Below are 27767 nucleotides of genomic sequence, written 5' to 3'. Positions count from 1 at the left end.
ATCCTACCTGGAATCCTTGCACGGTGATGCGCACCGTGTCCCCTACCTTCGCTCTGGTAGGGGACATGAAGAGTTTAGGGCCCTTGGGAGCGGCTGAAAATGAGAAGAAGGGAAAAAAAAGAGACGGAAGAATCAGGTCATCGTACTGAGAGAGAGAGGGGGCGAGAGAGAGAGAGAGAGAGAGAGAGAGAATCCTTTGCCAGACACCTTGTTTTCGTCACAGAGGGAGAGAGGAGACAAAATACAATTTCCTGTCAATTAAGGTCACGGGGGCGCGAGGCGAGGGACCCGCGGGGTCTTTCATCCAAAGGACTGCGCTGGATTTATTCCCCCCTTGGAGAGGAACACAACTAAATTGGGTAGGTACTCATTACTGGAGGAGAATGGCAGTGCAGCGGGGAGCGTGGCGGCGGTGAGATAAGGGACACTCGGGGAGCTAATTCCCTCGTCTTGGTGGGGACATGTGGCTTTTCTTTTACACCATCTAAAACAATGGAGGCGGGGGGGGGGGGGGGGGGTGGTGGGGGAGCAGGCCTATTCAAATATTTCGAGTGCTTGCGAGGGGCCGGTGATTGTCCGGAGTGTGTGCAGCGTCGAGATTAAAATGAGCGATTTCGCACGGCGTGACATAAAAAAGGGTGTACCTCATTTAATTACGGCTAAACTGCTCAGATAACCGCCGGAATCAGCAGGTTGTGCACGATTTGCGATGATTCACAATCGCGCTCGAGCTAACGGCGGCACACGCTGTGCATACGTCGGACCGAAGAGACGAGCGGCACATACGATGAGACGATGGCCGCCCGATCAATAACCCCTGAGAAGTCCACCCCAGGACTTCTTCTTCCGTTAATTTGATTTGAACCCTCTCGCTATGAATCACACTTGGTGCTTGTTTTCTTTTGATGGGTTGAACTAAAGGATAAGTAAACAGACAAATGACCTCAGTATTTGGCTATTAATCTGGCAACTAAGTGTCCGCCGTGGCTAATGAAGCGCAGCCTTTAGGCGGCCATTGACTGCTACCCTTCAGACTGATGGGTGGGGAGCTGCGTGAATCGGATGGAGCGCGTCGCACCGGGCGTGAAGCGTTTATCACGATAACGTTATTAACCTTTCTAACACCAGCTTCTTTTTAAGCTTTTGCTCCAAAAAAACATACCCAAACTAAAAAAAAGGGTGTATATCATCTACCACAAGGGATATTTGAATAATGTTTGTGTTAGAGTAAAAGTAAACACGTGTGAGAATATTCCAGATGTGTAAATATGAAAGGTTTCAACTTCCTCAGCATCATAGCACAATATCTGAAGAGTATCTCTGCAAAGTTTGACCTCGAAAAAGTGAAGCAGAACCAACTTAGAGCCTTTTTAGTGGAGCCAGTTTCGGCGAGGTCTCTAAAATGGGCATTTGGGCACATCTGCGCCATTTGAGTTTTCTCATATATATTTTTCACTTTTATATTACAATTTTTTAAAATTATTATTATTTATTTATTTTTAGACAGAAACAAAACACGTTTGAATGGCATGAAAAAGGACAGCTGGACAACTTCCTGCACATAATTTGTCCAGAAACTTATTTTTTCCCGAGCTGGTGTCAAGTTTGAGAAGAAAAGGAAAAGGAATCACTCGCCTGTTTTTAGAAGATTTTAAAAAAGAAGAAAAACATTCACGCATTTATGTTTTGCTGGCAACCGAAAACCGGCGACATCGCGCGGGCGCAGTTGGACGCGGCCTCACGCCGACGACGGAGCGCCGGCTCACGGGCTAGTCCTGGCACGGCGGCGCGAAGCTCTTTTCGTTAAGCTAACGGAAAAAGAGGTATTTTTAAGAAATCGTCGTGCCGTGGCGTCGCGTAGAGGCATATGGCTGGGATGGGAGGGGGGGGGGTGGATGATGGCCGGATTTCTGGGATTGGCTCCAATGGTGACAGTTGGCATCCTACGTCACCGTCGGAGCCAGGGCTGCATGATGGACAGGACGCCCCCCCCCCCCCCATCCCGGCCATATGCCTCTACGCGACGCCACGGCACGACGATTTTTTTAAAATACCTCTTTTTCCGTTAGACGGTCCCACGGTCTAACGGAAAAAGAGGTATTTTTACCCAGGCAAGAAAGAACTGTTGTCAGAGAAGAAAATATACCCAGCAGGAAATAAAAACAACCGTGCAGCATCGGGCGTGTCCTTTCACAGTGAGCCAAGACACGGGCGGGTCTGAAAACAGTAGAAGACGAAGAGAAGCCGGAGAGGCGGGATGGCCGGATTCCGAAAAGGCCCGACTGGCGGCCCGGGTCGCTCTACGGCGGCGAATCCGACGCGCAACGTCTTTCACAGACAGACGAAGAGACGTGAGACAGATGGATGAATGCGGAGCCGCAGGTGAACGTGGACACCGACAACACACGAGGAACAGATCACACACATTCACATCCGGGCAAACCAAGAAAAACACACACACACACACACACACTGATGGCAGACCGAGCATCTGCTCTTTGATTATCACGGTCTGGCAGAGCAGTGGCTGGGAAGATGTGAGGAAGCTCCTCGCTGCCGTGCAGCGTGCGCGACACGAGATGAATGAACTCCTCCGCTCGTCTGATGTGGAATAATAAACACCTCGGCTCGTCTCGATCCACAAACCGAGGAGCACTTTTAATTATTAAGATGCGGCGTGTTCATGAATACAATCCAGTCTCATGATTTCATAGAGAAGTAGCTTCTTTAGCTCCCCCCCTCCCCCTCTCGTGAAGGATTTATTTTCTTACGGGCGCGGCGGATACCTGTTTAATTCATTCATTTGTTTATTTCCTGGCCGAACACACACACCTGAGAGGACAACGTACAGCAGCTGCATCCTCACACACTCTGAGTGCGGTGATCCAGGTATGGATGGGGAACAGATACAAGCGATGCTCATCGGGAGAGCCGCGTGCCGTTGGTGTCCAAGACATGAGCCAAATCATAATTCCATTGTGCGTAACCTCCGACCCTGAATTACAACCCTATTACTTTTTTATACGCCGTTCCACCTCCGAGATGGACGGAGGCCCCCGGAGCGCGGCGGCTCCACGCTCGGAATTTCAAGTGCGCTCCAATTATAAACGACATCAAGGTGCGTTTGTTTGTTGTCTCTTTCCACGCACGCGTTACTTAGCATCCGCGTGAAAAAGAACAAAAGGTAACGAGACATTAATGCAAATTCTAACGCAGCGGGGGCGTGTCAAAATATTAGCGCCGTTGACATTCAGGGAGAGTTTCGCGTCAACATGCCAAAGGGGGGGGGGGGCATTAGAATCTTCCCCGTTGTACTTTGTCAACTTTATGCCGTTAAGAGTCTCCGTCTCGCATGCGGTGAACTATATTTCAATCTACTTGGGGAAACGCCGGCGACAGTTATTACATTTTGAAAGATACTTTTCTGGTGTGAGATTTTCCCATTGGGGGAAAAAAGGGAAAACGATTGGCACTTTTGTTGTTGTTGTTGTTTTTGGGTCGACAATGGATTCTCTCCTGAGCTGAGGAATGTGATTGAGTGGGTTAAAGGATAAGACGGGCAATATTTTATTCAACACTTTATAAAAGACCAAAACCAGAAATATATATAATATATATGCTAGCAGAGAGTTTGTAAAACCAGTAAAACGGGTCACACTGTTCCAGTCGGTAAAATGCTCCTATGTTACTTTCTTTATTAACATCGTGCCAACATTAATTCTCACAAATGCTACAAATGTGTATTATTACTATAATTATTAATTTTATTATGAGAATTATAATGTATTTATTATTATTATCAACATTATTTTGTATTTTATTATTATCATTATTATAACATCCTGCTAACATTAATTCTCATAAATGCTACAAATGTGTATTATTATAAATATTATTTATATTATTATAATAATTAAAATGTATTTATTATTATGAACATTATCATTTTTATTATCATTATAGATTTTTATGTCATTATTATTTTTATTATTATCATTATGACATCATGCTAACATTCATTCTCACAAATGCTACAAATGTGCATTATTATAATAATTATAATATATTTATTATTATTAACATTATTATTTTATTATCATTATATAAAATGGCGCTGTGCCAACGGCTGCTTATTTCAGTAGTGGCGTTTTGCTTTTATTTTATTGTCTTTTTTTGCACTTTTCCTCTCTTTTTCTTTTTCTTTTCTTTCACGTTTGTCTTAGTTACGGTCGGACACTGGACCATAACTACTTTTTTCGATTATTCTACTGTGGCTTTTGTTCACTTTGTCGTGAGTATCGGTGAGCCACAGCAAAACAATGACGGGGACCGTCGTCTACTCGCGTGCTCAGCTGATCGCTGTGCAGGCGAAGCTTCTGCCTGGAGAAAGCCCTGTCATCCCGCTGGAGCTACGGAGAAGGGCTCGCGGTTGCAGATCGGGTGTCAAGCGGAGGGCTAAACGAGGAGATACAAACCCTCGGTACCGTCGATCATAACGGGGAACGTGAGGTCTTTGGCGAATAAGACGGATGAGCTCGGCGCGCTGGTAATGTCTGAGAGGATCTTCCGTGAGAGCAGTCTCTTGTGCTTCACTGAGACGTGGCTACACGCGGACTATCCGGATCACAGCGCTCTTTGCCCGGCTTCAGGACTGTTCGGGCTGACAGAGACGCTACACAGAGCGATAAGAAGAGGGGGGGTGGGATCGCTGTTTATGTGAATGAACGGTGGTGCCACCCGGACCATGTGTGCGTGAAGGAGCGCTTCTGGCGAACATTGAACTGTTGGCCGTGGGGATGCGCCCGTACTATTTGCCGAGAGAGTTCACGTCCGCCATTGTGGTTGTCGGTATGCGTGCCGCCATCAGCTGACGCTGAGGAAGCAGTGGACACCATCCACTCCACTGTGTCTGCTCTGCTGAATCATCAGCCTGGAGCATTCATGGCTATCACTGGTGACTTTAACCACACCACACTGGATAAAGCTCTGCCAACCTTCCATCAATACATAGACTGCCCAACAAGGAACAATAAAACTTTGGACTTGCTGTATGCTAATACTAAGGACACATACAGCGCCACTGCCCTTCCCCCCCTCGGCAGGTCTGATCATGACCTGGTCCGGCTGACACCCAGGTATGTTCCTCTGGTGAAGAGGCTGCCGGTGACCACCAGGACTGTGAGGAGGTGGTCTCTGGAGGCTAACGACGCTCTACAGGACTGCTTCGAGTCAACGGACTGGGATGTGTTGTGTGGACCGCAGGGAGGACATCAACAGTATGACCGACTGCATCACGGAATACATCAAGTTCTGTGAACACACCACCATCCCATCACGGACTGTGCGCTGCTTCCCCAACAACAAGCCCTGGATCACCAGGGACCTGAAGCGCTTCTTAACATGAAGAAAGCTGCTTTCAGGTCTGGAGACAGGGATGAGCTGAGGAAAGCCCAGCGCAACCTAAAGGTGAAGCTCAGGGAGGCAAGGACTCCTACAGGAGGAAGCTGGAGGCCAAACTCCAGCTGAACAACACAAGGAGGTGTGGTCTGGCATGAAGCAGATAACTGGCTTCAAGGTGGGAGGAGACAGCCAGGGGCTCCCTGGAGAGGGCCAACGAGCTGAACTGTTTTTCAATAGGTTCAGTTCACAGCCCTCCTGTCTCCTCCACATCACACCTCCCAAACACCTCCTCCCCTCTGTCCCCTGCTGAGCTGCACATCCACCGAGCCCTCAATAACAATGGGCTCCTCCACCCTCCCCCCTCTCTCTGTGACGACTGACCAGGTGAGAAGACAGCTGGAGAAACTACACCAGCGCAGAGCTGAAGGTCCTGATGGCATCAGCCCCAGGGTCCTAAAGACCTGCGCCACCCAGCTGTCTGGTGTCCTGCAGCGCCTCTTCAACCTCAGCCTGAGGCTGGGGGAAGTCCCGGTGCTGTGGAAGACGTCGTGCCTGGTCCCTGTCCCCAAGAAGTCAACACCATCTGGCCTCAACGACTACCGACCGGTCGCCCTCACCTCCCATGTGATGAAGGTGCTGGAGAGGCTGGTCTTGGCCCACCTCCGGCCGCAGGTGAAATCGTCGCTGGACCCTCTGCAATTTGCTTACCAGCCTCATGTGGGAGTGGACGACGCCATCATTCAAGTTTCAAGTTTCAAGTTTTTATTGTCACATCCCCTTTTATACAAGTATAATCGGTTCGTGAAATTCTTATGTGCAAAACACCCGACAGCAGTAGCAGACTAAAAAAAGAATAAGAATGAGAATAAACTATACAATATCCACACAAAAAAAAGAAGAAAGTATTAACAATATATATATAAAACAATGTAATAGAATATACATCATGGCAATATATATATATAAAACAATGTAATAAAATATACACTTTTTTGAGACTATATATATATATATATGTATATACATACAATATATATATACAATATATATATATATAAACAATGTAATAAAATATACACCATGGCCATAGATATTCACAGAATATGTTCTGGTGTGTAGTGTTAATGAGGGTCTCAGTCCTTGTTCAGCAGCCTGATGGCCTGACTGAAGAAGCTGTCCTCAGTCTGTTTGTGCGGCACTTGATACTGCGGTATCGCCTGCCTGACGGTAGAAGGGTGAACAGTTTGTGGCCGGGTGGTTATTGTCTTTCATCATCCGTTTGGCCCTGGCCACGCACCGCTGGTGTATATGTCCAGGATGGAGGAAGCTCACCTCCAACGATGTACTGTGCCGACCGCACCACCCTCTGTAGTGCCCTACGCTCCAGGGCGGTGCAGTTCCCGTACCAGACGGTGATGCAACCTGTCAGAACACTCTCGATGGTACTGGTGTAGAATGTTCTGAGGATGCGGGGGGCCATGTTGAATTTCCTCAGTCGCCTAAGGAAATACAGGCGTTGTTGGGCCCTTTTCACCACGTGAGTGGTGTGCGTGGTCCATGTGAGGTCCTCGGAGATGTGCACGCCGAGGAACTTGAAGCTGCTGACCCTCTCTACTGCAACTCCGTCTATGGAGATGGGGGTGTGCTCTCCTCTCCGCTTCCTGTAGTCCACGATCAGCTCCTTGGTTTTCTTGACGTTGAGGACGAGGCTGTTCTCCTGGCACCACTGTACCAGTGATCCAACCTCCTCCCTGTAGGCTGTCTCGTCGTCGTCGGTGATCAGCCCCAACACTGTTGTGTCGTCAGCAAACTTGATGATGACGTTGGAGCTGTGCATGGCCGTGCAGTCGTGGGTGTACAGGCAGTAGAGGAGAGGGCTCAACACGCATCCCTGAGGGGCTCCCGTGTTGAGGGTCAGCGGCTCTGAGGTGGTACCGCCCATCCTCACCACCTGGCGGCGGCCCGACAGGAAGTCCAGTATCCAGCTGCACATGGTAGAGTGCAGGCCTAGACCTCTGAGCTTGGTGTCGAGCTTGGCGGGAACAATAGTGTTGAACGCTGAGCTGTAGTCCACAACCAGCATTCACACAACAGTTCCTCCTCCAGGTGGGAAAGGCGGTGTGAAGTGCCATGGCAATGCGTCGGGGGATCTGTTTTGACGATATGCAAATTGCCATGGGAGCAGCGAGGCAGGCAACAAGGAACAAATGAAGTCCTTGACCAACCTCTCAAGCATTTACTGACAATCGAGGTGAGGGCTACGGGTCTCCAGTCATTCAGGCAGGTTACCTTGGGGTGTTTGGGGACAGGCACAATGGTGGACATCTTGAAGCTCTCAGGAACAACAGCCTGGGACAGGAGAGGTTGAAGATGTCTGCGAAGACTCCTGCCAACTGGTCTGCACATGCTCTGAGGCGCCCGGATGTGGTCGGACCTGCCGCCTTCCGGATGTCCACCCGCTTGAAGGCTCGCACGTCAGCCTCTGAGATGATCAGCAGGCTGGTCTCCTGGCGGCGCTGCCTTGCGGGCTGCCGTTCACGCCGAACCGAGCAAAGAATGTATTTAGCTCGCCTGGGAGGGAGGTAGAGGACTTCTCTTCACCGCTGGTTTCCCTCTGAAGTCCGTGATTGTCTGTAGCCCTTCCACACACCTCTCACGTCATGGCTCTTGAGCTTTTCCTCCACCTTGTTCCTGAACTCCCGCTTGGCAGAGCCGATGGTCTTACGGAGGTCGTGCGGGCTCTTTGTATTCCGCCATATTCCCGAGTCAAAGGCGGTGTTACGCGGCGAGTGCAGCGCGAACATCGCCATTTATCCACGGTTTCTGGTTGGGATAAATCCGAACCGACTTGGTAGGAACAACGTCATCTATGCATTTCTTGATGAACCCGGTGACTGAGGGCGTACTCACTGGCGTTGTTGTCCGACGCGACCCTGAACATATCCCAGTCAGCACGTTCAAAACAGTCCTGTAGCATAGACTCCGATTGGTCCGACCAGCGTTGCACTTCCTTCACAGCGATTGGTTGCTGCTTAAGCCTCTGCCTGTAGGCGGGAGTAGTTGGATGGAGCGGTGGTCCGATTTGCGAGCGGTGGGCGGAGGAGGGCTTTGTATCCATCCGGAAGGGAGTGTAGCAGTGGTCGAGAATCCGCTCCCCTCGTGTTGCTTTTTATGTGTTGGTAGAACCGGAGAACTTTCTTCAGGTTCGCTTTGTTGAAGTCCCCGCCACAATGAAAGCAGCCTCGGGTGTGCCGACTCCTGCTCGCTGATCGCCCGTAGAGTTCCTTCAGCGCTATGTCCGTGTTAGCTTGAGGCGGAATGTACACAGCAGTTACGGTGACTGCTGTAAACTCCTGGTAGCCAGAATGGTCGACACATGAGCATTAGGTACTCCAGGTCCGGGGAACAGAACGACTTGAGAGTATGTACATGACTTTGGTTGCACCAAGATCTGTTTATCATGAGACATACCCCCTCCACGATCTTTACCAGAGAGTCTTTGTTCTGTCCGCGGTGGACGGAAAATCCTGCCGGCTCGATGGCTGAGTCGGTAACCTCCTCCGACATCCATGTCTCCGTAAGGCAGATGATGCAGTTGTCCTTAGTTTCCCGGTGGAATTGAATATGAGCCTGGAGCTCGCATAGCTTATTGTCCAAAGACTGTACATTTGCCAGTAAAATGGTGGGTAGTGGGGTCGATTGGCTCGGCGTCTCAGCCTAACCAGCACGCCAGCTCGCTTCCCCTCCGTCGGCGACGTTTGCGTGAGATCGCGCCTAAAATGGACGGAGATAGTTCCGCTACTGTTCCTGGCGGACGTCCGAGTAAGAGTTGAAAAACTCTGGTAGGCGGCGAGCAACTGCCGATCCAATCTCCAGAAGTGTGCATCTGTCGTACGTTAACTGGCTGCTAACGTTTTGTGCAAAAATAGTCGTAATAAGAAGAATAAATAACAAAAAACTACTACAACAAACCGGACTGCAACACAGCCGCACGTGCGCGCCATATCATCTACCTGCTGCAACGAGCTCAGTCGCACCTGGATGGAACCGGTGTCTCTGTGAGAGTCACTTTCTTTGACTTCTCCAGTGCATTTAACACCATCCAGCCACTGCTGCTGAGTGAGAAGCTGCGGGTGGCGTGTGGACGTCCACCATCTCCTGGATCACTGACTACCTCACAGGCAGACCACAGTTTGTCAGAATGGGCGTGTGCTGTCTGGAACGGTGGTCAGTGATGTTGAGCCACAGGAACTGTTCTGTCTCCTTCCTCTTCACCCTGTACACCAGTGACTTCCAGTACAACACGGAGTCATGCCATCTGCAGAAGTACTCTGATGATTCTGCAGTGGTCGGGTGTATAGGGATGGACGGGAGGAGGAGTACAGGGCAGTGGTGAGTGACTTTGTAAAGTGGGCCGATGAGAACCACCTGCGGCTGAACGTGGCCAAGACCAGAGAGATGGTGGTGGACTTCAGGAGGAAGGCGACAGCTCCTACACCTCTGAGTGTCCTGGGAGTGGACGTGGACATGGTGGAGGAGTACAAGTACCTGGGCGTCTCCATCGACAGCCGACTGAACTGGAAGGCCAACATCAACGCTGTGTACAAGAAGGGATGAGTCGACTCTTTTTCCTGAGAAAGCTTCAACGTCTCAGCGTGTGCAGCAAGATGCTGGAGTTATTCTACCAGTCGGTTGTGGCCAGTGTGCACTTTGCCATTGTCTGCTGGGGGAGCAGCAGCCGGTGACACCAGCCGTCTCAACAAACTGTTGAAGGCTGGCTCCAAATGGGCGCCCATCATCGGCTGCCAGCTGGAGCACCTGGAACAGGTGGTGGAAGGAGGACGTTGAAAACTGGTGTCCATATGGTGACAACCCGGACCACCCTCTCCACCACCTCCTACAGGGAGGGAGGACTTTCTCCAGCGGCCTCCTCTGCTGCCACAAGGAGAGATACAGGAGAACATTCCTGCCGACGGCTATGAGGCTCTATAACAGTTCACCTCTTGCCAGATCACCCTAACCCTTCTTATATTTGTGTTTTTTATTTTTATTATTATTGTGTGTTGCTACTGCTAAATTTCCCCTTATTATAATAATTATAATATAATATATCTATCTATCTATTATTATTAGACTATTTTAATATCATTATTATTATTTTTATTATTATCATTATTCTAACATCCTGCCAACATTAATTACCCCAAATGCTATAAATATGTATTATTATAATTACTGTTTTCATTATTATGATTATTAGTATTATTTAGCCGAAAAATACTCCCAAACAAATACACAATTTGTCTCCTTCTGAAAAATACCCAATCTTATTCTTTTAAATGTCCAGGAGGAAGCAAATGGGTTTGAGGCTCAGTGTCATTGGCGAGTGGCGTTGTGATCCGTGTGTTGCTTGAGGAACACGCAGCGTCATGCCAGCCGACTCCTACGAGCTGTTCACTGAACTGAAAACCGATTCTTAAAAGGTACAACAGAAAGGAGTGTCCCTTCCTCGCTAATTGAGACCCTGTAGATTCACCCTATTTACCCAGATACGTCAAAATGGAATCTGGCAGAAAATCCTCTTGGCACACAAAAAGGAAGAAGAACTTAAAATTAACACAAAAAAACCCGGAAACTTTCTTTTTTCTTCTTCTCCAGCAAAATATGCGACTGCAGCATGAAGAGACAGCGGGAATACAGGAGAGTTCAACCGGATGATCTGCAGTCATCCAACACTCAGGTCCAAGGTGACCTCAAGGACAACGACTAAATGCAGACTAATAGAAACATCACATTATTCAGAATGTGATAATATTTATATTTTGATTCAGGTCAGTTTATCCGATTCAGACACTATGAATACGATAGTATTCAGGTTTTTCCTAAGCATCCTTTGGACACTTGGAATATGCTCAATAAGTTTGCTAAAGTGTGTGAACTAGCGTACACTTTGCAAGTACATACACTGGTTACACGTTATGAAACTCTTGGATATCAACAGGTTTTGGGATTATGTGTAACAATTTAGCTCCACACCTTCCTTTTTGTATTAGTTGTTTTCATCCGGTCTCTAACTATCATGTCATTCCAGATCCTGCTTCCCATCTCGTCAGTCCACCTCCCTTCACCTGCCTCTGATCACTCCCTCGTTAGTCCCTTATTACCTTCACCTGGTCTTCATGCCCATCTCACCTGTTGCCCATTCCCTCATTAGTCCCTGTCTACTTAGGTTCCCTCACTTGCTCTTGTCCTCTGCCAGATTGTCTTGTGTTTTCATGTCAAGTTCTCCAGCGTTATTAGTGTATATTCCTGACCTGTCTGTTCTGACCCTGCCTGCCTGCCCTGACCTCTGATTCTCTGCCCCACCCCTTTTTGGACTGATCTCCCGGTTTTCACCCAGCCTGTTTTCAACTAAAGACATTCATCTTTGTTACTCCTGTTTGAGTCGTGCTTTTGGGTCCACTCGTAATAGCACCATGACATTATGAGCAAATATAGATGAACGAGGGAGAGCGGGATTGCGCGGTCGAGCCGTCCGGCCTCGCTTACATTCGTCGTAAAACGCACGTAAACGGGAATATTTGTGAAAAAACATGTTTTCACGAGCCATGGATTCGTCTCTTTCACAATATGAGGCAAAAAACTGAATGTTTTCCGGAAGAATGTGTTTTATTTTCCCAGCCGAGTGTTTTTCCCCCCCGTGTCGTATTGACTCGCATCAATCAAAAGATTTCTGTCAAGCGTTCCTTTATAACAACGGACCCCGTAGACCGGGAAGAGACGCGGCGAGCCTTGGTTACCGGAGACTTGACATTTTCTAAAAAAAAAACATTGAAGACGTTCCACTCGGAGACGATAGTGACCGTCCCTCCACGTCGGGCTCGGAGTGACCGCGGCCGCTCGCCGGCATAGCAAGAGGGATACCTTTTAATTAGATGAAAGGTGGCGATGGGAGATAAAACACTGACAGGCGAGCAAATACGTGCCAGGAGCCGCACACTCCTCGCCCAAGACTCCCGTCGCTCGGCCTTTAACTGGCGCGAGCGTCTCGCGGAGAGAGATAATGTCTCTGTTTATCACGATGTCAGGAGTGTGTGTGTGTGTGTGTGTGGCTGGTCTCCAGCAGGACCAATGCCAACATCGCATTGCCTTTGAAGTGTTAATTGGATGCCGCTGGAAGCCATCTTTGTTTTTTTAGTTGTTTTTTTAGAAGAACACGGCGCCCGCATCGCCGCGTCTTGTCCTTTGATAGTTTTTGCAGATGAACAAAAAGAGAGATAATCCCTCTCACTGTGGTGGCTTCTCTCTCTCCACCGAATCAAAGCGATGACATTAAGAGGCTCGAAGAATATAAAAGGCGCTCGTGGAAGAAGGACGCCATCTCCGAGATTCGTCCATCCGCCGATATGTATACGCGACGTCGGTCAGCGTGTGTCGAAATTCTCATCGACTGCTCTAATTCGGGCCGACTTGTTCAATAATGGCGCCGAGTTAACTCAATCTGGCCACGGAGCGCTCGATGAATCGGCCCGTCAGTCACTTCAAATTTTTGCATTCGCGGCTAAACTCTCAATCTGCTGAGCTGTAACACAATTAGGCGCCGTCGAAATGAAAACCACTGTTCTGGGAGCATTTGCAAGGGGAGGCAGTCGGAGATTAAACGGGAGAAGGAATGAGGAAAGGGTGTAGGAATAGAGGACAGAGAATAAGACGTGTTTCGTGTCCTAGCAGTGACCTTTAAATTAAACTGTGTTCAAGGCGTTACCCCAACATGTCATGGATGGGACACACGTGAGGTGTCTCAGTGACCTTGACCTTTGCCCTCCAACATGGCGGGAACATTTGGAAGGGGGGCAGAGTGGGATCCATGGAGGCAGTAGGAGATTACAAGGGAGAAGGAATGAGGAAAGGGTGTAGGAATAGAGGACAGAATAAGAATAGCATGCAAAAACCATCCGCTCTGGATCCTACCCACCTAGGGTGACCTCTGTCTGCATGGGCATGGAGAGGGCCGGGTGCTTGACCTCGCAGCTGAACAGGGCATCGTTGTCCAGCTGAGGGTTGAGGGTCCAGGTGAGTCGGGCCTGCACCACCACCGAGCCGTCGCTCTGGGGGATGTTGGTGTGGCTGAAGTAGTAGAGGGGGTCCGTGCTGTGCACCCAGCGGGGGAACTCGCGGCTCACCACCGTCTCCGGGATGACCTCCGTGGCGGGGCTGGGCTCGTAGGACTTCTGGCCCTGGGTGCGGACCCTCTGGTGGGGGCTCTCGGTGTGCAGCCGGGGCACCCGGCCCTCGGGGTCGAGGAGGGAGAGCGAACGCTGCAGCTTGGTGTCGTCCAGATCCCGGCTGAACGGCCGGGCGCCCCGCACGCCCGCCGAGCCGCCGCCCTGCTCGCCGGAGGCTTGAGTGTAGGAGATCACCTCGATCAGCTCGCCATCACGCTTGAAGTACACCTAAGAGCACGGAGGGGTGGAATTAGAGCGAGAAGACGGAGAGGAGGAACAGGAAAGTCCAGCAGAAGGAAAGTGTGTGAGCCAACAGTTTGACGATTTACCAGCGTGAGAAATACGAGGGCAAAACTGCCCCTAAGAAATATAACGTTGCCCCTGATGTCACGAGGAGAGGCAATTATCTAATAATGACTATTTAATATCCTTTTGTTTTTGTTCTTTATGTGTGTCCTATCTGTATTGCCTGAACTGTACACATCAATTAATACATATAATTTTAAATTATATATAAAAAAAGAAAAGTTTATAAATTTATAAATAAATAATAAACGAGAATAACATCGAATACGATTTATGTTTTCTGTTTGTTTTGTGTTAAAAGACCTAAGAAAACATTTTTAATCTGTAGCCTACTGCCTAATAGTCTTATTATTGCCATTTTTATGACAATTGCTTATATACTGTAAGTATATTTATTATTTTTGGAACAAAGGTTAAATGTTATTTCACAAGTTTCAAAAAGTGCCCCCAATTTATTTTGTAATGCCCCTAGATTTCAGCCACTGGAGGCAAAAGTTGTCCCCTAAAAAATATGTAAATTTCCTATCCTGCTATTTATTTTAAGCATTATTCACTTGTACGTCTGGTTTCTGGCCACCTGAGTTCAACATTGTCATAATCAAGCTTATGAGTTGAGAACTATTGCCCAAAATGTGTTTTTGGACCTAGCAGTGACCTTTGACCTTCACGATCTAATACATTAAACCTTGAGTCATATGTCATGAGAATGGGATGACGTGAGGTGTCTCAGTGACCTTGACCGTTGCCCTCCAAAATCAATAAATGTATTTGCTTTGTCGTTTGTGCCCAATTTGTAAAAAATTTGCTCAACGTCTTCCTGAGATATTGCAGCCTCGAGTCAACGCGTGTTCAAGGCGTTCATGAGTCATGAGAATGGGATGACGTGAGGCGTCTCAGTGACCTTGACCGTTGCCCTCCAAAATGTAATCAGTTTGACCTTTGAGGCGGATGTTTGTGGCAAATATAAATAAAATGTGCTCAACGTGTTCCTGGGATATTGCGCTCAAGAAAATGGGTCAAACAAAAGGAGTCACATGGGCTTTGATCTTTGACAAACCAAAATCTAAATCACTTCCTGTGGACGTTTGGGTTAAATTTGAATAAAATTAGAATAACATGTCAAAAAAATGGGTCAAACAAGGAGTCACATGGGTGTTGATCTTTGACCTCCAAAATCTAAATCACTTCCAGCGGAGGTTCATGTCAAATTTAAAGAAATTTAGACGAACCCCCCTCCCCCCCCCAAAAAAACGCCTGCCTGACGCAGACGCGTAACAATGAGCCTGAAAACACACACAACATGTTCCTTAATCTGCACGGCGGGACGATGTTCTTGGTGAGTTTTGTCTCCCCGAGGGCCGTCTTTCACACATCCCCCCCCCCCTCCCCCCAGACCCCGCTCTGATTTAAAAGTGCTGATTAGTGCAGCCTCGAAGAATTGGTTTCGGTATCGGCTCGTCTCTTCGGCGTCGGGCCCGCAGCGGCGCACGCTTGTGCTTCCTCGTCACGTCATTTACATCTCCGGGCGCCTAATCCCCCCGACAGGAAATGCGTGCTCTCATCTCAGCCCATACCCTCCAGACATTAGCATTGATACAAGGTGATGTGCAGTCGCCGCCCCGACGTGTTGATGTGTTTTTTTCTTCGCAAACTGATTCCTGTCGTCGTCGTCGAAGAAGAGAAGATTTAATCCGCTCCTCTTTTGGAGGACCTCTGGTCTTTTTTAATGAAATTTGCTCAAAAGATCAAAAGAGTTATGATTCCTGTGCGCGCTGCGTTTCTGCTGCATTGTTTGAGTTTTTGTCTTCGTGAAGAGCTGGTTGAAGGACCGACGCCTCCTGTGAGCCAACAGCAATAATGAGTGTAAACAAGTGAGGATGAGACCAGGCGGTTGAGGAATAACTCGTATTCAAAGGAATCGTAGCATATGTAACCCTTAAACTGTACTATATGTGGCCCTTTCTATGGAAACATATCTTTAGAAGTGGCAATACATATTTCCAATTCCGATTAACAGTCTGCTGTACTTAAGGATACAGTCGTACAGTACACGGTATTTTACATTGCACTGCATTACATTCAGAATGTATGAACAACTGTTCTTGAAGTAAACAAGTTGATTAATACGCAAGTGTTTTTCGTTTCATTCAATATAACCTTTATTAGTATTCTTGAAAGTATTGATGGATGGGGACCGTTGTTGCTCAGGTTAGGTCCGCAGAGACCACATTATTATATTATTAAGCTGTGTTGTGCTGCCGGGTTGTATCATAGTATTTATAGCCAAAAACATTCAGAGCTCAGGGATATATATATATATATTGTTTTTTTTGTTCTTTTTAAATAATATATTTTTTTTTCTTCTTTTTAAATAATATATATAAATATATATTTTATTTCAAAAGAAGAAGAAGAAAAAAAAGAGATATATATATATTTATATTATTTTTATTTTTTAAAGCCAAATAAATGTTACTACCCATCCTGCAACAACCTGCTGCTGCTGCCAGCGAGCCATATGCGTTTGCTCAATGGCCCCATCTACCTGCACGACAGGTAGGCTTCAAAGTGTGACTGCACTGCAGTTCTTACATCTTTTCTACAGATGATCGTTCATTTTAATTAGCCATTTCATTCAAAAGAAAAAGAAAAAACACCTTTGAGTACTCAAAGTGGATGTTTAACTTGTTCCATCTGAAAGCCTGATAATAAATACTGCTTGTTGTCGAACATCAGAAACCTCTCACATCAGTGCAAAGATGTGGAAAGACTAATGACTACACCTACAGCCCAATTTTTTCATCAGAAGACATGTACAATATCTTGTTATAAAGGGAGACCGAAATGAAAACCTCTCCGAAGGGTAAGTGTTAAACACACACACACACACACACACATGGTTATTACTCTCCACTCCACATAAATGTTCATTTCAAAGTAGCTGAGGGGCACATACGGTTTAGCTTGTATTCTTATACGCTCCCACTTCTCCAGAGAAACATGCCCATCGGGAAGAAAAAAATTATTGCCGCTCACACTTTTACGTCTTTCCCATTAAGAAAGCGAATGACTTGACACATGAATGTTCTCCACAGATGGCGTTTGTTTGTTTTTAGCTAAAGATTATTACATTTTCTTCCTTCGAATTGTTCCACTGTGGCAGCGTTCAATACCCCATCACCCTTTTATCTACGTTTACCTTGAGGGGTCTCCGCAGAGCCAGGGGCTTAAAATCCAATAGCGCAATGGGAAGCGGATACATCGACCTCAGATCCACAACGACCCCGCTGCGTCCGCCGCTAACTCCTCCAGCTACTCCACGACTGGCGGAGACGAGGAGCCCTTTTTTCGCTGCCTATTAAAACAGCTCATTAATTATCGCAGCAGGTGGGGGAGGGAGGGCAGCGGTGGATTAAGAACGCTCCGTGCACCTGCTCTGTTACTTTTGTTGGACAAAATGGTGTGTGGCTACACAATAACACCTGCTTTTCGTTCTGTAAACTCCAGATCAATGATTTGTTTACACACACATTGACGGAGAAGTGAATGAAAGGAATGTGGTCCAGCTACTCGGCCACAGGAGAGGTACCTTTGTTGTTGAGGCGAGACCGACCTCAAGCAAAATATCAAGCATCAGTTTACCGATTATCCCACCGTGAATAGACACGTTTCTTTGTCGCCTGTCTGTGATTGAGGTGTAAGAAAAGGGAATCGATGATTGTTTCATCAGCGACGTGAATGAATGGGCTAACGGATACGGAGCTGCAAGGGAGAGAAGTGGTATTTCTGTGTCTGCGTCTTGCAGTTCCGCTCCTTTGTCATCTTCCTTGAGGAAGAAGATCACATATGGAACTGCGGACACAGACGCCAATAGATGCATCAAGAAGTCAGTCAGAGGGTTCAAGTGACAATCTGCAATGTTGCTCGGTGAATATCCCGTCAAGCATCTTCCAGCCCGCCTGGATTATGATTCATGAGGTCTCTCGCACTTTGTCAAGACTTTTCTTTCAGTGTTAAGCATGTTTTTTTCTCCCTTTTTCCCTTCATACAGCGCATATTTTTGCACCGTTTGTAGGCCGCAACTACTGTGAGGCACAAGTTGTTGAATGTAGAGCCAATCAGGGAGGCTGCCGATCGCAACCGACTGGAACTTCTGCCGGGCCGCCAAGCGTGTCTGACAACTGGCGTAACCGATATCCCCTCTCTCTCAACCCACAACCGAAGAAACCGGCAAACATATTCAAACAAATTGGTGTTTTGGAAACCGCGGTTGAGCCAGTTGAAAAGAAAATACGACTGAGACGTTCAGAATGTGAACACTTGCACTCATAAATACCGACGTGTGAGAATGCATTCGCCGAACACATCCCGAATGCAGCTCTGCAAGGCTGTTCAAATGAGTTCGAGGAGTTTCTAAATGTAGTGAACAGCTTACAGATGAGACGGAAGAGAGAGAGAGACGTGTGACAAGAGGTCTCTCGCCCTTGGCCGGACGACGTGCAATTTGTCCGAGCAAATTGAGCCACCGGCACTCGGGCATCTTTGCAAATATTAACCATCAATCCACAATTCATCTTCAAATCTAAGCACAATTAAGGAGACATGTGTCATCACTGTACACTTAGTCCGCGATCCTTGAAGGTACCTACGAATTTGCTACAATCTCATTTCCACACATGTCCTCGTCTGACAGGCAGAGCTCGAGATAACGGAGGATGCGTCACTTCTTTCAGGGCCATTCAAATTCAAACGGGAGTACAAACACTGATTAATTTCGACAAGTTATTATAAAAGTGCCAAAGTGATCCACGGCGCCAACAAAAGGTAGCGTTTTACAAAGCAACGTTTGTTGGGTTCGGCTTTAGGAGAGAACTTTTTTTGCGGGGGGGCATTGCTGTTGTAATATTCTCTTAAAAGACAGTCTCCCTGCATGGAATAAAGTGATTAGCAATCATGCCTCTGTTATAAATCCACCAAATACTTCATAGTCTAATATGTGAAGACAATGAAGCCAGACACAAACCACTTAATTCACTTTGGATTGAATTTTGCACAGAGCAAAAAAGGGACATGTAATTCGAAGCAGTGGCCCGTGCACAATGTCGAAGCAGTGGAGGAATTAAGCCGGGGTGGCATGAAAGCACCTGCACTCGACACACTGCCAATCCTCCCCCCCCCCCCCCACCTCATCAACATCTCAAAACCGGTTGAAAATGTAACAATCGTGCATTGGTCCGTATACACCTTTCTTTATGTCACCGCGATTCATCACGCCGTCGTCAAAAAGACGAGGCGGTTATTTGCGCGTTCCGACGGACGTATCTTTAATGAGTGCAGAAGCAGGAGAGCGAGCGAGCGACAGAGAGAGAGAGAGAGAGGGGAGGATCCTGGCCATGACATAATCAGCTTTCCTTCTTGTTATTAACCGTCATTATCTTCTTCTTTTCAATCAGCGCTCGCTTGTGCTCCGAGGATGTTCTAATGAGTGGCACTGGGAAGCTATTATCGATATGTCGGCAGCTCGCTTCAGTGGCATCGGATGGCGACAGATCTTGAAACATAATCGCAGACACTTTTAGCAAATGCAGTCCATTATATTCAGCTGTCTTGAATCGGCAAGGGCGGGAGGGGCGGGGGGTGATATGGAGAACCAGTAAAAAGCACAAATTGAGCGTAAAGAAGCAGTTTTCTAAAAGTGCATTTATTATTAGTGACGTGCAGCAGTAGCAGTGCCGGTGGAACTTAAACACTTAGAACAATCAGATAGAGATCGCAATTATAATATAGCAGGTTAAAAACAATACAAAAGATCCGAGGCACAGCGAAAAAAAACACAAATGCAAGACCTAATAATAAATAGTCATTAATATTTAAGGAGAATAAATCAGCGCAGGCACGAACAACTGGAAGTGAAATAAGGTATAATTAAAAATGTAAATTGCCCTTTTAAGTGAGGTAAGCTTTAGATTGTTATTCTGTGTTGCAGGTGCACGAAGAGATAAACTGGATTCTCCAAGCTCAGTAAAAACAGCGAGCACCTGGAACATTATCCAGTCATTTGAACGTGTTCGATTAAAAGACAACGAAGTAATGCGAGGGGGTAAATAAACAAAACAGTCAGTGCTCCATGAATAAATAAAACCCAGTGTTTACTACTCCTCAAGTTCCTTAACGTCGCCAATGTCTGGGCCAAAATGTTGCATTTGAACACACCTCAAAGACCAACTACGGCTCACGTTCTACGCTTGCGAGAGGAAGAAACACTCCTTGCCAGCAGGGGGCAGCAGTCTGTATTTGTCATTCAAAAAGGGAAACTGGGAGATCTAGGCCTGCCAATATACGAGCCGTTGTTATGATACAGACATGAAACAAAACAATGTTTGCCAATACTTTTCACACCACTCTCACGCGCCACTTAGCTCCGTTCCAGATGGCCAAGTCGTTGTGAACATATTTGTTTACTTTAATGATTAGATGAGAGGAAGATTAAAAAAACTGAATTGGCCAATGGCTGACCTTTTCAGAGAGAGAGAGACAGAGGGCCACTCTCAGCATACAGCTCTCAATGATGACTATTATAATTATCTCCAGTAATAAATCCTAGTGCAGAATGATGAACAGCATCCTAGGGGTCAGAGTCGCAGCTGAAACATTGCACGTATAAAATGTCTCCATAATCCAGGACTGATAAGAAAGTCGCCTGGATAAGCGTCCTTTTACAAATTGGGAATATAGTTTTTCTTCAGGATGGACCATACTACATTTATCAAAACAAAGCTGATGGTTTCTTTGAGGTTGAAAGAAAGTGTTGCATTCAAAGATGTAAAAAGCATTTGAGGTTCTTATTACCTTCGCATTGAAAATGCGTGTTATTCGCAAATCTCAAAAAGTATTGAACCGAATCGCATGAAATTTGGTGGGATGATTGTTTATTATCCGGGGACCAGTTGATTAGATTTTGGGATCGATCGGGTCAAAGGTCATGAACAGGTCAAAATCTTTCGCAGAACTCAAAAAGTATTGAACCGAATCGCATGAAATTTGGTGGGATGATTGTTTATTATCCGGGGACCAGTTGATTAGATTTTGGGATCGATCGGGTCAAAGGTCAAAGGTCATGAACAGGTCAAAATCTTCGAGAACTCAAAAGTATTGAACCGAATCGCATGAAATTAGGTGGGATGATTGTTTATTATCCGGGGACCAGTTGACTAGATTTTGGGATCGATCGGGTCAAAGGTCAAGGTCAAAGGTCATGAACAGGTAAAAATGTTCTTGAATCGCATGAAATTTGGTGGGATGATTGGTTATTATCCGGGGACCATTTGATTAGATTTTGGGATCAATCGGGTCAAAGGTCAAGGAAAGGTCAAACTCTTTTTTTACCATAGCACGATACATTTTGTCCAATTGGCATGCAACTAATGCCAAAATGTTCATAATTCAATGCCCAATCTTGTGATATGCGAAGGTATGCGCTCTACCGAGTGCCCATTCTAGTTTTCTCTCTCTTTTGATCATGCCCACACACACACCCACACACACATCCTGTATTTCTGTAGTTGTGAGGACCCTTCCCTTAACCTGACTTCAGCCTTCAATGAATTGCCCAATTCCAACTCTTACCCTAAATATTACCTGAATTTAAAGAAACATGTTTGACCTCTCAAACAGGCCTTTGAGGTGAAGACTGGCGACACTGTCCTCACTCTGGTGGGTAAACACTTGTTTGGGTCCTCATTATGTAGCAAAAACATGAACACACAGACACAAATTTGATGTTGCCCTTTTCTTAATCTATTAATTTATCCGTATCTATTCATGTAAAATCAAAGTAAGACTAAAAACCTGAAGATGAAACACTGTGCAGCTTCAACACTTGTTTTGTTTTAATTACATGAAGGGATTCTTGCTGATCTGCAGTACAATCGGCTCCTTTTGTCCTCCGTAGACATTTTCTCTCACCTTCTATTAACAGCAGACATATTTTTGTAACAGCTGTTGCAACGAGAGGAACCTGTTTGCTGTATTCTTGCAGCAGGAAACTGATCATCTTATTGATGCCTTGGAACTTAAAATGTGGGTGAATTTATATTAAAATGACCACTATATATTTTTTTTTAAACAACATATTATCCGACTAAAAAACCCGGGCAGTGTTGCCAACCAATTTTTAATAAGAGTAGCTAGCAGCACATACATGGTACCTCTAGTGGTGGTTTACATTTGTGTCACCAAGTCTGCAACACCAACATCCCTTCTCTTCAGACCTTGCTGACTTTAAGCTCATTGTTGTCTTCAGCTAAAACCAAAACCCACTGTGCTCAGTGTCAAACAGAGTTAGCAACTAGCTGGTGAACTTAGTGGAGCCAGATATTTCCCCCAGGAGTTCAGGAGTTGGCGGAGACCAAAAACAGAGCTAAAAGAGAGAGAATATGAGACGACTGATTATCAGATGGACACAAAAATGACTGAAAATGAATTGTTGCTTTGTAACTGTTAGCTAAAAAACTTCAAACAACCCGCTCTCACTTCCAACTCGTCAAATACCAATGAAGGTCAGTGGCCCTCTGGGCTCGATACCAGCACACAGAGGTAACCTTTAGCGCCTGTATGCAACTCACCGGGCTTTAACCGACGAAATGTAAAGAACCAGAAAGACCACAGTTAGGAGCCCGTGTGAGACCAAGTCAACATTGACTTATTTGATCTTACTTACAGTGGTCTAGTGATTTAGGGCAGTGGTTCTCAATTGGTCTGGGGCAGTGGTTCTCAACTGGTCTCAAATGATGTAATTTATGGCTAGCTCACTGAATCCATGACAACCAATGCTGCAGGAGCAGCTTTTATCCACAAACTCTGAATAAACTAGAACGGGCACTCGGTAGAGCGCATACCTTCGCCGCAGCCACTTTTTTGGTACCTTTTCATGACCTTTAACTTTGACCCGATCGATCCCAAAATCTAATCAAATGGTCCCTGGATAATAACCAATCATCCCACCAAATTTCATGTGATTCGGTTTCATACTTTTTTGAGTTATGCGAATAACACACATACAAATAAATACACAGCGATCAAAACATAACCTTCCGCATTCTCAGAAGGCGGAAGGTTATGGATAGATGCGGAAGATTCAGGTATACCACATTAACTTTTCTTCTGATTACCTTTTCAGTAGGTAAATACTGAAAAACATTGTCAGAATAGACGGCACTCCGCTGCAGGAAAAAAATACCTTCAAAATAAAAGCACATGGTTTTTTTCTTAAATATTTTTACTTCAGATTATTAAAAAATATAAAGTAAGAAACACTACGGATGGGCCACATTTAGCTGGCTCAGTGAATAAAGCCAATTTATTTTATTAAGTAGCGAGCCACTATTGAGACCGAACTCGCAATGTTATGACATTGAAAATAGAGCTGACAATAGCTCTATTCTGCAACGCGCCGCGGGGCAGCGGTGGCAGCAGAGACAAAGACGAAACGGGTTTCATCAAAAAACAAAAGGGAGGCGTTTGAAGTCGCAGCCGCACAACTGGGACAAAGCAGCAACAAGCAAGCAAATACTCACAAAGCTAATTATGAGGTTCTGTCACGCTGCACGGCCGCGGACAACGGCACGCTCGGAACAAATGGTCCCGCTTTAAATGTGATATTGGTGCTCGTTCTTACAACGTAATGGCCGATCATTTCAATAGGTTATAATGAATAACAATAACTGCGCGCCATTTTTATGTCGTAATTGCCCTTTTTGCAACCTATTATTAACTGTCGACAGTAGCTACAAGCGTAGCTTTGATTATTTTATTACAACTACTACCATTTGACAAATCCATTTGGCAATATTTAATGACAGAGTAAACACGCCATGATATAACGGTCACATTTTAGATAACAAATCATAGAGAATATACCAAATAAGCTCTACTTAATTCAAAATAAATTGCTATCGTGACTGACAACGGAGGAGAGGTTTGTAGAACTGTTGAGATTGAAATCTATCCATGAAACATGGCCGTTTGTTTGCTGGGTTTTGGTTTCGGCAACTTTGACGCGTCGTGATCAAATAACTTCTCAAGTTGAAAGTGTTTTATTTCTTAATTTTCCTCGTCTCATGCAGACTTCTCTTTATATATTGCATCGTTCCAGTGTTTTCAACACTTTTGTCTGTTTGCCTATACGCAGTATAAAAAGGCTAATTTGTGATCTTGAAATTAATTACCGACCAGGCTCCAGTTCTCTGGCTCAAGTGATGAATAAATGTAAATAAATCACCTCCATGCTGTAGGAGCTCACCGTCAATAGTATTTTCTTTTGTTGGGGAATTATTCAACTTTTCTCTTGTGTGGGTTTGTACAAACTGTGCTTGACTTATATCTGATACCTGTTAGTTTTGTTTCATCTGCCAGAGGGGAGACAATTGTACCATCTTGAGTTTAAATGAAACATTCACACAAGTGAAGTTTGGGTACATTTGCAAACTTAGCTTCACCCGACTTCAAACCGAATATATTGAGTTTCTGTTCCTCCGGTAAAAGAGAATTGTTTCGAAAAAGTCTAAATAAAAATGAGCCAATCTGAAGATGTAAGAGATATGTCCCGTTGTTTTTTTCAGGATGATATTGAATTCAGTGTTTCCCTTTGGAGTACTGTGCAGGAGCTCCAATGAAGGCGTTTAGTTTTTAAATGGTTTTGTCTGCTGGACTGAATTATTTAGAGTGATACAGGTTCACCACATGAGTTTATTATGTGTCTGACAATATGACCACACATTAAGCTCATTATCTTAAATTAATGTCATGCTTTTTCTCCATTACCGTCTTTTACTGACTGTGCGAAACTGTGTGTGCACAATCATTCACGCTTAACGGCCTCAAATTCATAAGCTTATGTTAAGAAACAGCATATCTGATTCTAATACTGAAATGTATTCAGTTAATTTAGTACTTACGATAGTACCTGAATCAAAATGAAGATATCGACCTTTCTTTAAATATCTATTTAGTTTGGATTTAAACCTTTAACTTAGAACCCCTATTTCAAATTAGATCCCGTATTAACATTCCACCTACACTTGAGGTGGTTTAATTTTTAAAATGGCTCCTTTTATTGGATAGATTTAGCAAAATCCCTCAAAGAAAGTTAAGAGCAGACTCAACCAAACTGAGTTTTATGATGTTGCTAGTTTTGTTTTAAACTTCGTAAAGTTCTGCTTGATCTTGCGTCTGAATTTACTCATTTTAAACTTAGTTCTGTAAATTGTTATTTAGCTAACGTCAGATCAACATCAGCCTCGATCAAAGCTTCCCAACATCAATACATGTGTGCACTGTCGATGTTGATTCATGAAATAGAATGACGGTTTGCTTTATGAACCAGATTGCTCTTTTTGATTGCATTGATACTTAAAATGTAGTAATAAGACGAAGATAAGAGATTGAATACCGTGACACGTCTTTGCAGCACAAAGCTTCTTTGCATTTGGAGTCAATATCAAAACCTTCCAATACATCTCGCACAAAAGATTTTTTATTTTCCTTTTCTGCAATATGCAAATATGGTGGCCGAGCAGTCTATTCATTTTCTTTTGTTTTACATCTCGAGTCAGTGACTCGGATCATTGGCACAGCCGGTTATCAGCAAAGTGACAAAGAGCCGCTGACACGGAGGCGGTCTGGGCTTCCTGACCAGCTGAAAACCCTTTCAGGGTCTCTCTTTTCTCCATTAGCGATGGAAAGAGGATCCAGCCATGCCGAGGTTTTAATGGCTTAAGGCCCCACTGTGAAATCACAGCGGGGGACGGAGAACTTCACTCATCACCCCATCAGCCAGGAAGGTGTATACCTGAGACGGAAATTATATCCACCTTGCGTTCACCTCTCTCGCCGGGCTCCTAATTGCAGGCGATGGGCACGCTCAGGGCCCGGAGTCCATTACCATGCAGCCACGGGACGATGATTAATGACCCGGTGGGAACAAACAGCGAGCGACCGTTCTCTCAGACGCCGGCCGTGAGCTCATGCGCCGCCAAACACACTCTAGCACACCGTGTGCTTTTAAAACAGTTTTTTTGTTTTGCAAGACCTTGTTTTTGCACTTCAAAAAAAGTTGCGAAAATGTGCACATCGGTGTGCACGTGCATGTGCGTGTTAGAGGGTAGGCGGGTTCCCGTGTGCACTCATGACTGCCGCGTCGCTCGGATTCGATTCATTACCCCGAGCGTGACCATCAATAATGCTCAAGTGTCCGTTTTCTCGCCCTCATACCTTTTCTTAACGACTACATCGCACGACTGAATTCGCAGTGGTAATCATTACGTGACGGCAGGAACACGCTACATGTGTGTTTTGTGCAGCCGGCATGTGAACGACACGGCAACGTGTCTTTTTACGACATGTACTGCAAATATAAATCCATACGTGTGAATATTCCACGCTCAAAACAAGCGCCATGAAGTCATTTCTCATGTGAATGAGAGTATTTTCGGCGGGTAGATATCTTTGAGTTATAGTGAAGTTACATCTTTTTATATGTTGTTTGCTTTTCTAATTAGTCGACGTACTTTATTTTATGCTGTTTTTTCCTAGACATGAGTGACGAGCTGTTCTCCCCAGTGACCGGCCGAGTGTGGCCATGTGACAGGTCGGGATGAGAAATGATGCTGATTGATCCGCCCGTGTTCACTGTAAAAACTTTACTGTCCTGTTAAATGGGCATCAATCAAGCTAAGTTCCTTTTTTCTTTAAAAAGTGTATTTATGCACTCACTGACTGAATTTGATAAGTTCTACTTGATGCAATGGACCAGAATAGATTTGATAAAATGTGTAATCTATACGACACACTTTGAGTTTATGTTACTTATTTCAATCCTTACCATCTGCCTGACGGAGGTCTGGATCGTGGTCCATGCCTACAACCAACTATTCATACACTCTGTCATACTTATTGAATGTGTTTTAACTCTAATGTGGCCTTCTGGTCACATGACATCTATTCTTCTGTCCATCCTGGAGAGGGATCCTCCTCTGTTGCTCTCCTGATGGTTTCGTCCCTTTTTCCCCGTGAAGGGTTGTTTGGGAGTTTTTCCTGATCCGATGTGAGGTTTTGGGGCAGGGATGTCTATGTGTACAGATTGTAAAGCACTCTGAGACAAATTTGTAATTTGTGAGAATGGGCTATACAAATAAACTGAATTGAATTGAACCATCATGCTTTTACAAAAGCAAACCAAGTAGTTGTGTCGCCTAATCTTAACCCTTTTCGCGGTAACAATGTGGTGTCAAGTAACACATAAAAAAAGCCTAAAATGCGTTATCACGACGCGCAGAACGTCCGTCAAATGTTGTGCGATTCACGAGGAGCTCGTATTCCACCGTTATCTTCCAGCCAATAGCACCGGATGTCTGTGGGAAGCCTGACAATCGAGGAGTGTGGTGTGTGTGTGTGCAAATTTTTTTTAAATTCCTGCAATGTTATTAACAAAAACATGATGATTCCGTTTCTCTGCCCTCTGTAAACACGCAGCGGTCCACGCGCTGTAAAGCGGACTCACTCACCGACGGGGCCGGCTTCCCTCCTTTGGCCGTGCAGACCAGAGTGAAGTTCTGCGCTTGGTATCGACTGAATGCAGCCGGAGTGTTCTCCGCCACCACGGATATGTTGTTCGGAGGCGCTGTGAAGGACGAGGAAGAGAGAGAGAGAGAAAGCGTTGTGAATCAATATGCCAAAAAACAAAATCAATAGATGTTCTTAAACTGATGTTGAACAATAAAACAGACTCAATCTTCATCCGTCCCACGCAAGAATCCGCTTGAGAGAAACTCCACTTGA

At 45.5% G+C, this 27767-nt stretch overlaps 1 protein-coding gene across 1 annotated transcript in view; it reads right to left on the bottom strand.

Annotated features, from left to right (window-relative positions):
- igsf21a (immunoglobin superfamily, member 21a) overlaps positions 1-27767 on the bottom strand; it is a 202355-nt gene that overhangs the window by 11164 nt on the left and 163424 nt on the right. Inside the window, exons 5-7 of the mRNA XM_056436905.1 lie at positions 27494-27609; positions 13376-13853; positions 8-93 (exon numbers count right to left, since the gene is read on the bottom strand). Coding sequence (XP_056292880.1) covers positions 8-93; positions 13376-13853; positions 27494-27609 — 680 coding nt within the window. The remainder of the gene's footprint in view (positions 1-7; positions 94-13375; positions 13854-27493; positions 27610-27767) is intronic.

The sequence above is a fragment of the Pseudoliparis swirei genome, chromosome 18, assembly GCF_029220125.1.
Source record: "Pseudoliparis swirei isolate HS2019 ecotype Mariana Trench chromosome 18, NWPU_hadal_v1, whole genome shotgun sequence".
Classification (NCBI taxonomy): Eukaryota; Metazoa; Chordata; class Actinopteri; order Perciformes; family Liparidae; genus Pseudoliparis; species Pseudoliparis swirei.
This window is presented reverse-complemented; position numbering and strand designations above follow the sequence as displayed.